This window comes from Macrobrachium rosenbergii, chromosome 28 (genome assembly GCF_040412425.1).
Source record: "Macrobrachium rosenbergii isolate ZJJX-2024 chromosome 28, ASM4041242v1, whole genome shotgun sequence".
Taxonomy (NCBI): Eukaryota; Metazoa; Arthropoda; class Malacostraca; order Decapoda; family Palaemonidae; genus Macrobrachium; species Macrobrachium rosenbergii.
Window position 1 is genome coordinate 33,753,054 of NC_089768.1, and position 14,668 is coordinate 33,767,721.

The 14,668-nt window shown below is 36.3% G+C and overlaps 1 protein-coding gene across 6 annotated transcripts in view; it reads right to left on the bottom strand.

Annotated features, from left to right (window-relative positions):
• l(2)gl (LLGL domain-containing protein l(2)gl) overlaps positions 1–14,668 on the bottom strand; it is a 103,571-nt gene that overhangs the window by 18,169 nt on the left and 70,734 nt on the right. For all 6 annotated transcript variants that reach the window (XM_067130590.1, XM_067130584.1, XM_067130589.1 and 3 more), the window contains exons 11-16: positions 13,273–13,412; positions 12,360–12,512; positions 11,450–11,554; positions 10,165–10,324; positions 9,789–9,927; positions 2,632–2,774 (exon numbers count right to left, since the gene is read on the bottom strand). In XM_067130590.1, coding sequence (XP_066986691.1) covers positions 2,632–2,774; positions 9,789–9,927; positions 10,165–10,324; positions 11,450–11,554; positions 12,360–12,512; positions 13,273–13,412 — 840 coding nt within the window. The remainder of the gene's footprint in view (positions 1–2,631; positions 2,775–9,788; positions 9,928–10,164; positions 10,325–11,449; positions 11,555–12,359; positions 12,513–13,272; positions 13,413–14,668) is intronic.

Below are 14,668 nucleotides of genomic sequence, written 5' to 3' on the forward strand. Positions count from 1 at the left end.
AATGTATATTACATCTGAGTTAACTTTCAACTAATAAATAACCCTAGAAGCCAAAGTTCATTAGGTCAAATGCAAATCATCATACATTAAATCAGGCTTACCAACATCGTGACTTGTCTAAAAATTCATCACTATTTCTTATACCTGACAACCACTTACTACTGCATGCAAGACACTAGCATAAACAACATCAGTCACTGTAACTAACACATGTTTATTAAGGGTTGCGTTACAGTTGTTGACTTACTAAAGGAAAGTGTTAAGAAAGTATGCCACTAAATTTACGGTTGTAGCTGTGGCTGAAGAAACAAATAATGTGCAGGCCACAAAATGTTTTAGAAGAGCCAGAAGCAATATCCAATACAGTACTGGTGAATCACAGCTTTAATTCATTTAAATTACTGCATTTATAAATAAAGTTGCATTTTTAAACTGTTTGATAATTTATGTATAAAATGAATCTCCAAAATGTGTTTCATTTAGCAACTATTGGCTGTGATGATATTGGTAAAATGCAATCAGCTGATGATTTTTTAAGAATGTAAACATTAGCAGAATGCAAATGGCACACGTTTGATATGTTCATAAATTATAATACGATAAGAAAATAACGCACAAAATATAACTGCATATAGTATGTAAAACAACACTGTTACTAAACTTATCATTATCCTTAATACAACTGTATTATTTGACTTTTGCAAACGGACACCTGTCGACATAACAACCTAACCGGGACAACAGCTCTCTCTCTCTCTCTCTCTCTCATGTCACGCACATACACACACAAACACACACACACTCAACCATACGTGCAGGTTTAAAGAAACAAAGGCTACAGATTTTTAGGTTTTTGCTGAAAACAAAAGCCAGAAAAGTTTGAAGTGCTGACAAACAACGAAGGGTTGAGGAGATCAGAATCTGACAGTGTGCTTATAAAGAGGTTTAAGCTCCAACTTAGCGAAGGTGTAAGCTTTTCCGTAGAGATTCTTATGGAGCAGGCCAGAATTTTGCTAAGGAACTAACCTAATGAATGAGTGATTATTCATAAGTTTTGTTCTACTTTTGACACCAGCACTATATATGTGGAATGAGCTGGCAAGACTCTTTACATAGGGGGTTTTTTAGGGTGATTTCTAAAATCCGGAATTTTCTGTGGTCCAGCAGTGGCCCGGTCCCAAAGGTCCGGATTTTTGAGGTCGGACTGTAACAAGAAGCATGGGTGATGTGAAACAATTCTGAAAATAATACATTGGGTATAAATTATGTAACGTGCCCCAATGCAAAACATGCGTCAAATTAAAAAGTTCATCATTTCCATTATGTGAATTTGATTTTGCAGTAAATTTTGAAGTGCTACAGGCAATGTAATTTCCCTTTTGCTGTTTGCCCATCTCATGGATTTTCTAATAATACAAAAAAAAAAGACTTCAACTGAAAGAGAAAGTTTGGACTGGACAAAAGAGGTGGTTTGGACCACAGTAACAATAGAAACTTGAAAGAATTGTGAATACACAGATGATTACAGAGGTTGGCTTACTACAAAACACCATGTCTCTAGTGAGGTGTGATTTGAGAAAAATATGTAATGAGGCTGAATCTTTCAAATATTTACAGAACAAACATCCAACACAAGAACTCTTGCATTGAAATTTAGTGAGACTAAAAAAATAGGCAAATCAAACATTAGGCAGGCTTAGTAAGGTTCCAAATTAAATGAACTGACCCTGCTGCATATATATTCTGGTATTTCTATGCAGACATGAATCATGTTATGACAATGAAACTATATCTAAAAGACTGCCAATTTGAAGATAAAGCTCTTAAAAATGAATATTAGGAGTCGAATGGCAGTGTAGAGTAAGATAAGATACTGCAAAGAAGTTATGAAAGTTCTATATACACATGAGATAATGGTGAAAGGGTGTTGAAGTCTGCTTGGACATTTCCTTTATGTCACCCTTGGGAGAACAGTGCTTATGTACCAGCTGAGTTCCTGAGGTTATCATAAGAACTGGAAGACCCAGACCCACTTGGATGTGAAATATAAGACAAGAAGCTAGAGATTTGAGGAAGATGCAAAAGAAAGACATGAGGCTATATCACAAAAGCTCTTGGCAATTGCAAGACACTGGGACCAATGATTCTCTTTATGATAACTGGGCATAGGATAGGAAGGTCACATGACATGCAAAATGAATTAGACCTCTCAATTTACGCTTCACTAGTTTTACATTTTATGGTATGTTTTAAAGTTTTATGTAAATGCTTTGAATAAAAATTCTCAAATTTTTGGAGACTGTTAGCATTTCAAACATTGTAATACAATATGACATGAATGTGAAAATACTTTACGGAGCAGTAACCCCAAACCAAGATGTTATTAAATCTTTCAAATCACCCAGAGAATTTAAGAACTAGGTTTCATCAAAATATAAAAAAAAATTAGAGCCTACATATAAAGGGATTAACACTGATTTATCAAATAGGTTACAAACGTTAAAAATAAGCTATAACGAAGCAATTAACACTGAATGAGTAAAATATAAGCTCTAAGAGATTTACAGGGTAACAGCCCAAAGATTAAAATTCTGGAACTGATATAAAAAAAAATGATAGCATTATACTTACTAGTGGCAATGAAACATTTTGTTAGGTGTAGACATCGTACCATGGAGCCAATATAGTCACTTGATTGCGAACGTGCTTCAACGGCTCGCTCCACTGGTTTAACACCCTCCTCTTCTGCTGACGTTGCTCCTCCACCACCAGCGCTACCAAAGGGCAGGGAAAAGGTTAGCCTACGACTAAAGGTACGTTCTAGGGTGCTACCTCGGCTATCAGGGATCTTACGAATAACATCAGGGGTCGATTGTAAACTACGTAGGTCTAAAACTATAGAATCTGCCTCAGAGTCAGGGGTTAGAAGCTGCTCAGGGCTGAGGGTATCACACACTTGTGAAGGGACAGATGGGTGGGATGGCTTTGGACTAGGGTTCTCTGAAGGGATTTCAGGTGCAGCAGTAGCAGTAGGAGTGTCATCTATATAGGTGCTAATGCTGGGGTGGCGAGCTTCTATATCTGGTACTTCTTCAACCTTTTGTTCAGTTTCTGGTGGATCAGGAACTGGTGCACTTTTCCTATTTTCAGCATTTTTATTTCTTTTGCTAAATGGCCTCAGAATAACCTCACTTTTCTGCCTGATGAGTTGCTTAAACTTCCCACCGCCTTCTGGTTGAGCATGCTTTTCTTTAGAGATCTTGGATTTTATTATATTATCAGAAATGGCTTTTTCATAACTAGGGGTCCTGTGAATTACTTCATCTTTGTCATCAACACTATATATGTCAGAAGACTTCTGCTTTGAGGTTTCTGATTCAGGCTCTGGTTGGTTTTTCAAACCTCGAAGGGGTAAGCTAAGAAAAGAACGTTTCTTTGGTTCATTCCCTGACTTTTCAAGATTTACTGTACCCTTCTGTTCCGGTACATCTCCCCGAGCCTCTGCTACTTCAGATATTAAAGGACTCTGACGTTTTTCACTTTGAGATCTTCCAATCAACCACAGTTTGGTAGGACGTGTAAGAGACCGAGATTTTACTTGGACCTCTTCAAGAGTACGAGGTCTATTCTCTTCAGGTGGTGGTATAGCTTCTTCACTATGATGGCGCTGCTTAAAAGCCAACTTTAATCGTTCACGTTTAGTTAATGGCGTCTCCTGAGGTGACCTTGTTCCAAGGCTCTTCTTTTGACTCTCTTCCTCATGAGGAGTTTCAAGTGTTGGAGGTCGTGAACGTCTGAACAGTCTCCGAAGTGAGCCTTCTCTTGAATCTGCTGGTTCAACTCCTTCGACTTTTGCCATTTCCTCTTCTGTTTCCCGCTTATGAAGCCATTCCTTAAATTTGCTAATAGTTTTTGGAGAAGAAACAGCATCTGCAGGTTGCTCTTCACCATCTGTGGCTGCTTCTTGCTCTGTCTGACGTGAGAAAATCTTCTGGAGCAGACCAGGTGTTCTCTGCTGCTGCTGTTGCTGCTGCTGCTGCTGCTGCTCACCCTCATCCTTATCTTGTTCACTTCCAGTCTGTTCTTCTGTAGTGCAACCCTTTTCCTTACGGGCAAACACCTGGGCAAGGCTGAATTTACTCCTTTCCTTTACTATCTTCACCAGACTCATTCTCCTCATCCTTCTTTGACTTGTCCTTGGCTTCTTTTTTCTCTTTTTCTCCCACATGTTTTCCACTTTCCCTAAACCGTTTTGGGGTAACATAATAGAAAAATGGAACCTGCTCAACAGGTCCTGGTTTTTCTTCTGCTGTACTTTCCTCTAAATCTCTATTTGTACCCTCTGGGACTTCCACTGTCTCCCCTTCCTCATGAACTGACTGTGTTTCTTCTGCAACAGCTATGGCAGTCTCTGACTGGGATGCATTTTCTGTACCAGGTTCTGTAGCAACTGAAGATGATGTTTCTGCAACAGCCTCAGTAGCTCTTGGTGGAACCGAAGTTTCTGAAGTAGCCATCCCAGTTTCTGAAGGAGGTGCTGCTTCTGTACTTTCTTCCGTGGGACCTGTTGCAGCCGAGTGCACAGAGGGCTCTAGAGGGGTGTCATCTTGTGACTGAGCCACTGAGGATTCTATCTCTTGCTCCCTATTGTCATTCTTCCCTCCTGCATCCTGAATTCCCTCCCCCTCATCATCACTTACATCAAATTCTTCCTCTTCCCCTTCCTCACTTTCATCCTCATCAGGGCTGCATGAAACATGAGATATGCATGCAAATCAATCCGTTGAATACTTCAAAAATAAAATGAGGCCCATGAAATCATTCATATACATGGTGAACCTTTAAGAATAAGACCATCAACCATAACAGTGAACTTAAGGTCAAATAAGCCACTTTGTTTCATGCATCCAAGTCTAACTTTACTACAGTATCAAAGTACCAGAATGCAATGAACATTGTCTCTCTTGATAACACTTGGAAATAAATATATAATTAGCTTTGTCTAAACACAAAATACAAGAGAAAAAAAGAAATCAACATAACAAACCAATGGTGTGCTAAGCACATTTCATATGTAGAATTATAAAAGATTTAGCTAAAATAAAACAAATCATTGAAAGCACTTGGAGCTCCATGCCTGTAAAATATGGCAATAGGTATCAACAAAGGAAAAAAAAAGCGTGCCAAGCCAAGTTCATAAATTTTGTTGTGCTCACATTTACCTAGATCCTTCTCCTTCTTCATCGTGGGACTCATCACTGGTGTCACTAATAATATCGTGGTCCACCCTACAAGGGTGGTGATCATAATATTATGATAAAGTATAGCAACTGATTAGAAAAATCAAAGACGACTCCTCAAAATATATTAATTTCAATGTTAAGTAAATGAAATAGAAATTTTTTCAAACTTCATTAGAACTGACTTCATTACAAGTATTTACAGTAATCCCAATATCGGAACTTTTATTCAACAGCCAAATTAACTATAAAACTTAAGCATAGGTAAATTTCATATTAAAATACAAGGTTAAAAATTTATTGCTAACAAATCTGAAAGCTTTTGACCTTTATTCTGAGCTGCCAAATTAGACATTAGTTACCAATATATAATAATAAACTTAAACCACCAATGTACAAGAGTCTATATTATCTAATACAGAAAAAAAAATATTCAAGAGAGAGAACTTTCCCCTATTCACTAAATTTAATATAACTCTTCAATTATGCCAATACTATTCTTCATCAGTTCCATGATGAAATGAAACGGCTATCATATTTAAGATTTTTGATGGTGTAGTCGCTTGTTTTGCCCTCAAGGAGTTACCTTCCATGGTCTACCCGAGCTCAAAGAATTCTCTTCTAGTTGGTCTTTGGCCAGGTATTGTGTGGTAAGGATAAACACTATAACGTGTGATGTTACCCAGTTATTCCCATCGCCAAAACCTGCTAGTGGAAGAAGTCGCTATTGCACATGCATTCAACAAATTAGACTAGACGTGTATCAGTACGTGTTATAGTTACTCCTGACCCCACAGGTGCTACAGTGGAAAACCAGGGGTTTTTCTTGATGGTGGGTATGCTAACCTTTGCTGGGAGAAGGTAGACAGTACTGCAACCAAATGCTGCATGCTTAGGTAAGTCACTGTAGAACTACGTACCAAAACATAAAGTTCACGTTTAGTTTTTGTTTGTTGTTACCAAAACCTGAGAGGTATTTGGAATAAAGAATGGGGATTGAAACTTGTGACTCGACCTCAAACCAGAAGTGTTTTTCCTTTGAGGTGCTGGGATTAAAAATTAAGAGCTTAAGCCTTTTTGTCACCTGTGAATTTCTTTGTAAAGCTCTTTGAGGAAACAACCAACTACAATATCAAAATCCAAATTCTGATGTAGGTAAAACCTATTTTTGGTAGTTTCTGTTGAGTCCTCAAAACCCTCCCACTTCCCTGAAGAAAAGGCATAGGATTTGGGTAAGGAATCATCCTCCATTGACCAATAGAAAGTTATGCTTCTTGGCTGTTTGTGCCGGTCTGTTGTCAACAATACAGCAGACTGTGCATGTGCAATAGCCAATTCTTCTGCTAGCAGGTTTTGACGGTGGAAATAACTGGGTAACAGCTTCGCTGAAGATAAGGGAAAGTGCCCTCTTATCTTTGAGTCCATTATATACTCCATCATGTGTTGTAGTGTTTATCATTATGACACACTACCTGGCCAAATGACCAACTAGAAGAGAATCTTTGATATTAGTTTGGTCACCATGGAGCTCTGGTAGACATGGAAGGTAACTCCTTGAGGACTCAACAGCAACTACCAAAAACAGGTTTTTCCTCTGTCAAAACCTGTTTTGTTTAGACCTAAAATTTACAGCCACCAGCAATAATGCCCTTTGATATAAACAATGATGTTATCAATAGTATGTTCTCATAAACTTCCTTCAGCTGTTTACATATTCTCAAGAGAAATAAGTCAATGTAATCTACCACATAGATGCAGGTCCGAAAGGTACCAACTGTTCTGTGTTGAACCTAGAATAATGATATGTATAGAAAAGAAGGTGTCGCTCATGAGGCCAGAAACCACAAATGATGTTTCACAGCAGTTACTCCAGTTATGAGTGGTTTTACTTAACCCTTGTGAGCAGGCGTTGTCATGTGACAACTATTTATAGCTTTAGGGTAAATTCTGGGTATTGTCCTCAGACGATCAACATTTCACGTTACACAGTTTGAATGAATTTTGTGGAAAAAGTGTTCACATTACTTCCATAGGCCATAAATGACTCGTGGCAACTCTTATGGCAACTATAATAGCTAGTCGATACAGGAAAGAGAGATCAGTTTGCCTAGAGATGTCAACGGGGAATGTTGTCCACCATTCCCATGCAAAGATGTCTGGTAAATATTTTACTGACTTTAGTTCTTATCTGTTATGATATTGTGTGAGCTGTAATTATGATTTTACAAAATAAAAAAATTATTAGGAAAAACATGTAAGAATGGAATGGAATGGAATATAGAGCTTAAGCCAACGGCCGGAAAAACATTTATAACTTAGTAAAATTAGCATACTTTTCATGACCGTCTTGGTAAAGAGGCCCTGCACAGGGTTGGGAATATTTACTTTCAACTTCCCGTGGAAAGTGTAGAAATTTTTTTTAGAATTTTTTTTTCTTATACCATGTCCATTTGCATATCTTCCTCTTTACACTGATGTGTTTTCTTTTTTTAAATTTGCCATCCTTAAATTAGCATGATCTAGGGGTGTGCTTAATTATTTTAGCCCAGCCTGTGTGGGTTAATAATTTACAAAAGGCACAAAAATATTTAAAAATTTCCATACACCCACACATTTACCATCAAGTTTACCCAACCACAACTTGCATTCCTCTGTCCATACAGATGGCCAGTCTGATGAACAGAAAACTACCACCACGCAGGGAGGTACTTCCTATAGTGAACTTGTTTGTATACTGCTTTCATTTGCTGGGAACTTTACTGATCTTGACGTGATCCCAGGTATCACTTTCATAATGTTAAAAATACGATACTTCCATCATATTTCTTTAGAGTACTTCACCATTATCTTAGTATTTCAAATTGTATACATTTGCTTTTGGTATTTCTGCACTGTCTTCTAACAAGTTCTAGTATTTTGAAGTTTTTATTGGAAACCACACACCGTCTGGCAATGACTGCATCCCTACCTAACAGCTGTTCTGTGAAAATAACCCACATGATAACTGTAACTATGTAATGATCTGACTAATATAAAAGTATGTTTTATTAAATGCACTGACATATAAAATCTTAATGTTTGGTACTTCTGATGGTCATGGCATAAATTATAATTCATGTAAGCCCTACATTGATGATAACTCAAGGAACTTTTAAACCATTCCTATACTCATTACCTAAGTACTGTAAGGGTGGGCTTGTTATACCTGGGCAAAGTAAGGTTATGATAAGAGGTTACAATTGCATGGTCTGGTTAAAAAAATCTACTAATAATAATAAAAACCTGATAAAGTCCAATTATTAAACACTTTAATTATTTGTTATTCATTTCTTTGGTAAGTTCTAAGACCTACATAATGCACATGTATGTAAGTGCTTGAAGTGAAAAATAGAACAAAGTTATTATCTAAAGAAACAAACAACTTAACTTTACATTCTTAGATAATACAACTTACTTTTCTAATATCCATATCTACCTTAACTCAGGTCCATTCAGCAATAACCAACCAATTGTATATATAAAAAATAGAAAAAGATTTTAAGGGGTATAATTTTTCAGCCTCTAATGAATTTGATAATAATCTACAAATTCTGGTATAAAGCTTTTGCACATTACAATTTTGAATATAATTCAAAGGAAAACTATCACCCATCTAGTCAAAGGTTAGACACACTGTCCTCGAATGTCTACATGGTAAGATACACTGTCCTCTGGTGCATTCGAATGAAATACCCCTCAGGTTACATGAATTCTTGAAGTAACAATAACACATTAATGGTATGTCTACCAAGGTTCATATAAAAGAAACTTCTAAACAAACAGATTACAAATTTGACAAAAAAAAAAAAAAAGGATTCTGAAATAACACACTGTATTTACAAAAACAGGAGCAAGGAAGAAGGCATGTGAAGAAATGCAAACAGAATAAAAAGCACTTAAAGATAAAAACCACTTTCAATTCAGTGTATTGTACAAAATGTATTCTTCAAAGATATACCAAATTAATTTCAAAAAGACTGTTCAAATAATTTTACCATGAATATATAAAAGCTAATTATCACCCTGGCTAAAAACAAATTCTTTATGCTAAATTAAGTCATAAAAAAGGTAAAAAAATAACTTTTGTAAAGATGTGCTGCAAACTCAAGCACCAACAATAGCAGGAAATTTTCTACTAACTGAGTTACTTATTTACTCATGGCATACGCAAAACTAAGGAAATGCTTCTCTTTTTTTATAAACAAAAGAAAATCTTGGCACTTTCAATACTTTCATCATTAATGCTAAGACATATATTATGTCTGAACATTTCAAACCCTAAGGATGTACATTTAGATTCAGTATCAAGGGACAGCATGACTGAGTACAGTTTCAATTTGCAATCACTCTGGTCAGTATAAACTCTGTCAGTACATGTAAAGCATTATACTGCCCTGTACTCCAAGGATAAATTGAATGTGGCAAATTAGCTGCCTTTCCTTTCGTTATGACTTTTGAATATTCATATCATATACCAGTATCATGAAATAAGTTGACAAGCATAATTACCTAGTAGGAGAAGTAGCTAGAGGTTTTCCAGTTTTCCTTTGCGATCTTCCCCGACGTAACCTTCTAAAAGATTCTCTTAAAGACTTTTTTAGCGACTTTCTCCTAGACATTGGCCCTTCATCAGCTGCATTGGCTAAATCTACACAAAAACGTAAAACAACAAATTAAAGCTGTTTACCAAGAAATTGGACGATAAGCTTTTACCAAATTTTACACTTCACACTTGAATACAAACTAACTTCTTAAAATACTTGTTACTGGAGCATAATATGTACAGTATACAGGACATTATCATTCATATTATTGGCTATATCATGGCTTAAAAAAAATTCCACTACAAGCTTTGCTATAGAAAACCACTTGTACTAACACTTACCTAAAGGACTTAAAGTACTTTTGGAAAGAATATTCTTTTTCTGCATGATATCAAACAATGCAAAACCATGAGCAGTGCCACACGCTACTAGTCCCCACTCACTGTGGAGAGTTAATGATGTACAAGATGCTGGTGGGTAAAACTGAACGACGACTGAAGGCTGAAAAAAAAATTCAGGATAAGCTTTCATAACAGTAATAATTCCCTTTATACTACATGCATGACGACAAAATACGTCTTTCCCATGACTAAGTAATATGCCATTGTTTTAATAACCCATGATTAGCACCATATGTGTTTGAATGCAAAGTGAAACCATCTGCACCTGATAACCATAAAGTAGTTGCTGTACAGTAATTTGTTTAGTGCAATAATAGTTGCTTTTAGACACCTTAAGCTATGTATCTCAAGGCTATGCTAGCATTAAAACATAAGACTGATACTCTGTAACTTAGCTGAGACATTTCTTAAGAATTTGTGTTTATTAAAAGGACAAAATTGTTTCACAACATACCCTACACTAAACTATCGAAGTGCTACCAAGATTTTTTAAATATAGGCTGCCGCACAAGTTTAAACTGTAGCTATGTAATTACTTTGTAATTATATATGAAACTTAATTTTACCATGAAAATAACATCTCTGCTGATATGTTTGGTATGATCATGGTTTTGAAGGGGTAAAAAATAATTTCAACAACTTGTTATTTAGTGTATATTAAAAATCCACAATTACATAATTAAATTGCACTTTTTGTAAAAGTTAAAAACCAAGACCTTCAAACACCTGAGAGGTGTTCCTCCTCTGTGCTTAAAAATAGGAAGAGCAAAGGGTCAGTTTTCCTAGGTAGAGTTTAGAGACAGCAGGGCATGAGGATAACAACCTACCACAAAAGTACTGTTATTTAGTGAAATAAAAATATCAAAACCAAAAAACACAGATCACTTATACCCCTACTGGTGCTTGGACTTTTCCAATTTTCATCTTCCCAAGAAAGCTATCCTCAGCTGTCACCTTCCTTACAGCTTCTCTGCCAAGCAAAATCCTACCTTTTCGTATTCATCTTCTGCATTCAGCAGCTTTTCCAAAGTTTGACCCCATCTTTCCATTATTCATCTCTACTTTCTAAATTATTTTTTAAATACATCTTTCAATGAACTTTCAATAAACAGTACTGTTGCCATTGCTTATTCTTTGTACACTTGAGTTATTCCAATAATTTTACACCATTGAGAAAAATAAAACACTGAATTTAAGCAATTTTAAATTACTTTAGAAACCTTACCTGCATACCAGCACTGAACTTGACTGCTTCAGTGCGCATATCCAACTTATTATGACTCTTCCATACAAAGTTGTCCGTTTCAGCCACCAAATTCACATTCACACACTGGAAAAGATTTTAAAAGCATTATAACAAGAAATATAGGATACCTCATAAAAAATATCCAACAGACTTGCCACTTATAAAAATGGCTATAAATCAAATGTTTCTACACCCACAAATACTTCTTTAGTAAAAACTAGTATCATTGTTTCTAATTAAATATATATACAAAAATGAGACTATTGTACGTATTTAAACTGACAAGGTGAGAGGCATAAATTTAATGAAATGAACTAAGTCTTGCACTTTGATATTGCAAGTTCGCAAAGGATAAGGAACTAAAAATTGTGAAGAATATCATACATCTTGAGAGTTCTCCTTTGATGATCACAGAATTACATTAATAATTTTAATTATAAAATCTAAAAATATAAATTCACATAGGGAATCAAGATTTTTAGCAGTTTTTAACTAGTCTGTTATTTACATATTACCATATAAACATTATTCAAAATACAGCACAGGCAGTCCCCAGTTATTGGCAGCCTCAGTTATCGGCGATCCGGTTTTATGGCACTTGCCTGGTGACAACGATAACAGGATTTTCGGCATCAATATGCACTGATCTCCAGTTATCAACGCCGACCCCCGGTTATCGGCACTAATCCTTGGTTATCGGTGCTGATCCCCGGTTACAGGCGCCGATAACCGGATATCAGCACCAATAACCAGGGATGAGCGCTATTATCGCCAATTTTTGGTTATCGTTACGCTGTCGGGAACGGAACCCCAACTGATAACCGGGGACTGTGTATTCAGTTTTACACTTATTAGAGTGCATAAAACATTAAAAATTAAAAATACTCACCTCAGGTACTATTTCTTTTTCTTCTGTTTCTAAATTTAGCACAAGAATTTGCCCAGCGGTACCGGCAACTATCAACTGGCCTGAATACGGACACATCTCCATCTTCTTAACACCTAATCTTGGATCATCACTGTATGGATCAAAGAGTCCTGTCTAAAAACAAACAAAAATCCACAGGTAAAGATACAGATTATATAAACTCTTTAATCACAACCTCAATAATGATATAAATTATGATATTCATGTCTTAAAAGTTTCCCAAGTTCACCAGTCTCTTGTCAACCAACAGTTAACAAAAGTTACCATCTTTGGTTTCTGGAAACAAGACCCTTCTTTCCTTGAAGTCATTTGACTTGTGACAGGCTCCTATTAAATTCAAAAAGATACAGGTCATGGAAGAGGTGAGGTTAAGAATTCAACAACAGGTGACAAAGGGTATGCAAAATGAGTAGCAGAGATTTTTACAGATGTCTGCTTGCGGTGCCTAAGTGATAAGGTTGGAGACTAATCAATGACCTCCGTTCACCCAAGTTTGAGAGGCAGACTCCTTCAGAATGGAATCAGCAGAGTATGTGTACTGATCTTTATTAAAGAGGAACATCTCCCATTCCCTGGATAACAAGGGAGACATTCAGAGTTGAAGATAAGTGAGTTGGGGGATTGATATGTACCTGGGCACCTGTTTGGCATTTGTACAGTGGACTGACTTCTGTCAAGCAAATAAAACAAAAGGCTGGTGACCCTAGTAACATTTGTGACACAAAACATATATGATTAAAGAATTTGTGAAAAACTTACATATAATCTTTTATAAAAATGTCCAATGCTAAAAATGCACCTTACACAGCTAAACAGGAATTCAAAAAAGTTATACCATCTATAAGAAAAAAATTAACTAGAAGAAATGACAAACTTTTCTAAAAGGTGGCCAGTCATCATCCTCAGCAGCTGCACCATCACCTCCCAAGTCTTCAGATACAAAGAGCTGGGCAGTTGACAATTTATACAAAAGTTTTAATGATACTCCAGATGCATCCCAGAATTGCACAGTACCTGAAATGAAATTCAAAATCATATGATTTGTATAAAAAATACTGGATAATAATACAGTCATGTTGAGAGGAATAAACAATTTCAAATTAAATTAATATAACTATAACAATGTATTTTTCTTATAAAAATACCCTGTAAACCTTTCAGTAACATCCAATTTGACACATGACTATTTTGATAATCTGACCCTTATAAAGTATATCTTTTCTGACAATCTGACACTTGACTGTCTTTTTTTTGACAAAGTTGAAAAAAAATTATAACTTGTCAATCATATAAGTTACGCCATCATAATCTGCAATGATCCAAGACTTCAAGTCTTATGCTCAAAAAAGAGGAACACTAGTGCCACTGGACTTTAAAGTATGTATCAGTAACCACTATAAAATTTGTGTAGACTGAGCATGCAACTGCAAAATTGGTGGGATTGGGCGGAGGGCACCAATACAGTATTATGACTGAAGGGCACATAAATATCTGAATTGCAATTTCAGTTGAAGGCTGGGCTGCCAAAGGTCCCGGATTGTTTATAAAGGTTTGCTCAATCTATGAGAGAATTGGAAGCTGTAGTACTTCAAGAACAAAGGGGACTCGCTAGGGAAAAGGTGACTCTTGGTTAATGCCTCTGTAACTCTGACAGCAACTCAGTTTCAGATATGGACTGCCTGGCCATGGCTCCTACAGCTATGAAGTTTATTCTTGAAAAAAGACACCCATTTTGTTATTCATATATTGGTCATGGTTCAGTGACAACCAGTCTCTACACCAGGACAATTTAAAGTATTTTGTCCTTATTTATCAAGATGACCCAAGTACCATGATTTTCCACAGAGCTCATGTTATTTAATCACTACTGACCAAGAAGACAAAAGTACAATCCCATTATACTGCAAAGGAATCCATAATGTGGCTGAACAGAGATCCATGCTATAAACAAAACAGGAGACAGCCTTGCACAAGGTGATGAGAACTCAAGACTGTGGCCTTGAAGAAGGATGACACTCCAAATTGAGTGCAGCTTGTTTCCTGGTACATCAGTGATAAATGGACCAGGAGCTTTCACTGAAGACCTGCGATTGTGGGTGGTCATAAAAAAAAAAAAAAAAAAAGTTGAATGAGCAATCATCTGGAGGCTGGATCATGACTATTAAGTGTGTGCAATGTAGCAGAACTGAAGTGATGTATGTTTGATTACTGCAGCAACACTGGTCACCAGTACTGGAGTACTTAAAAGAGAAATGAAAGTAGTTGAAATA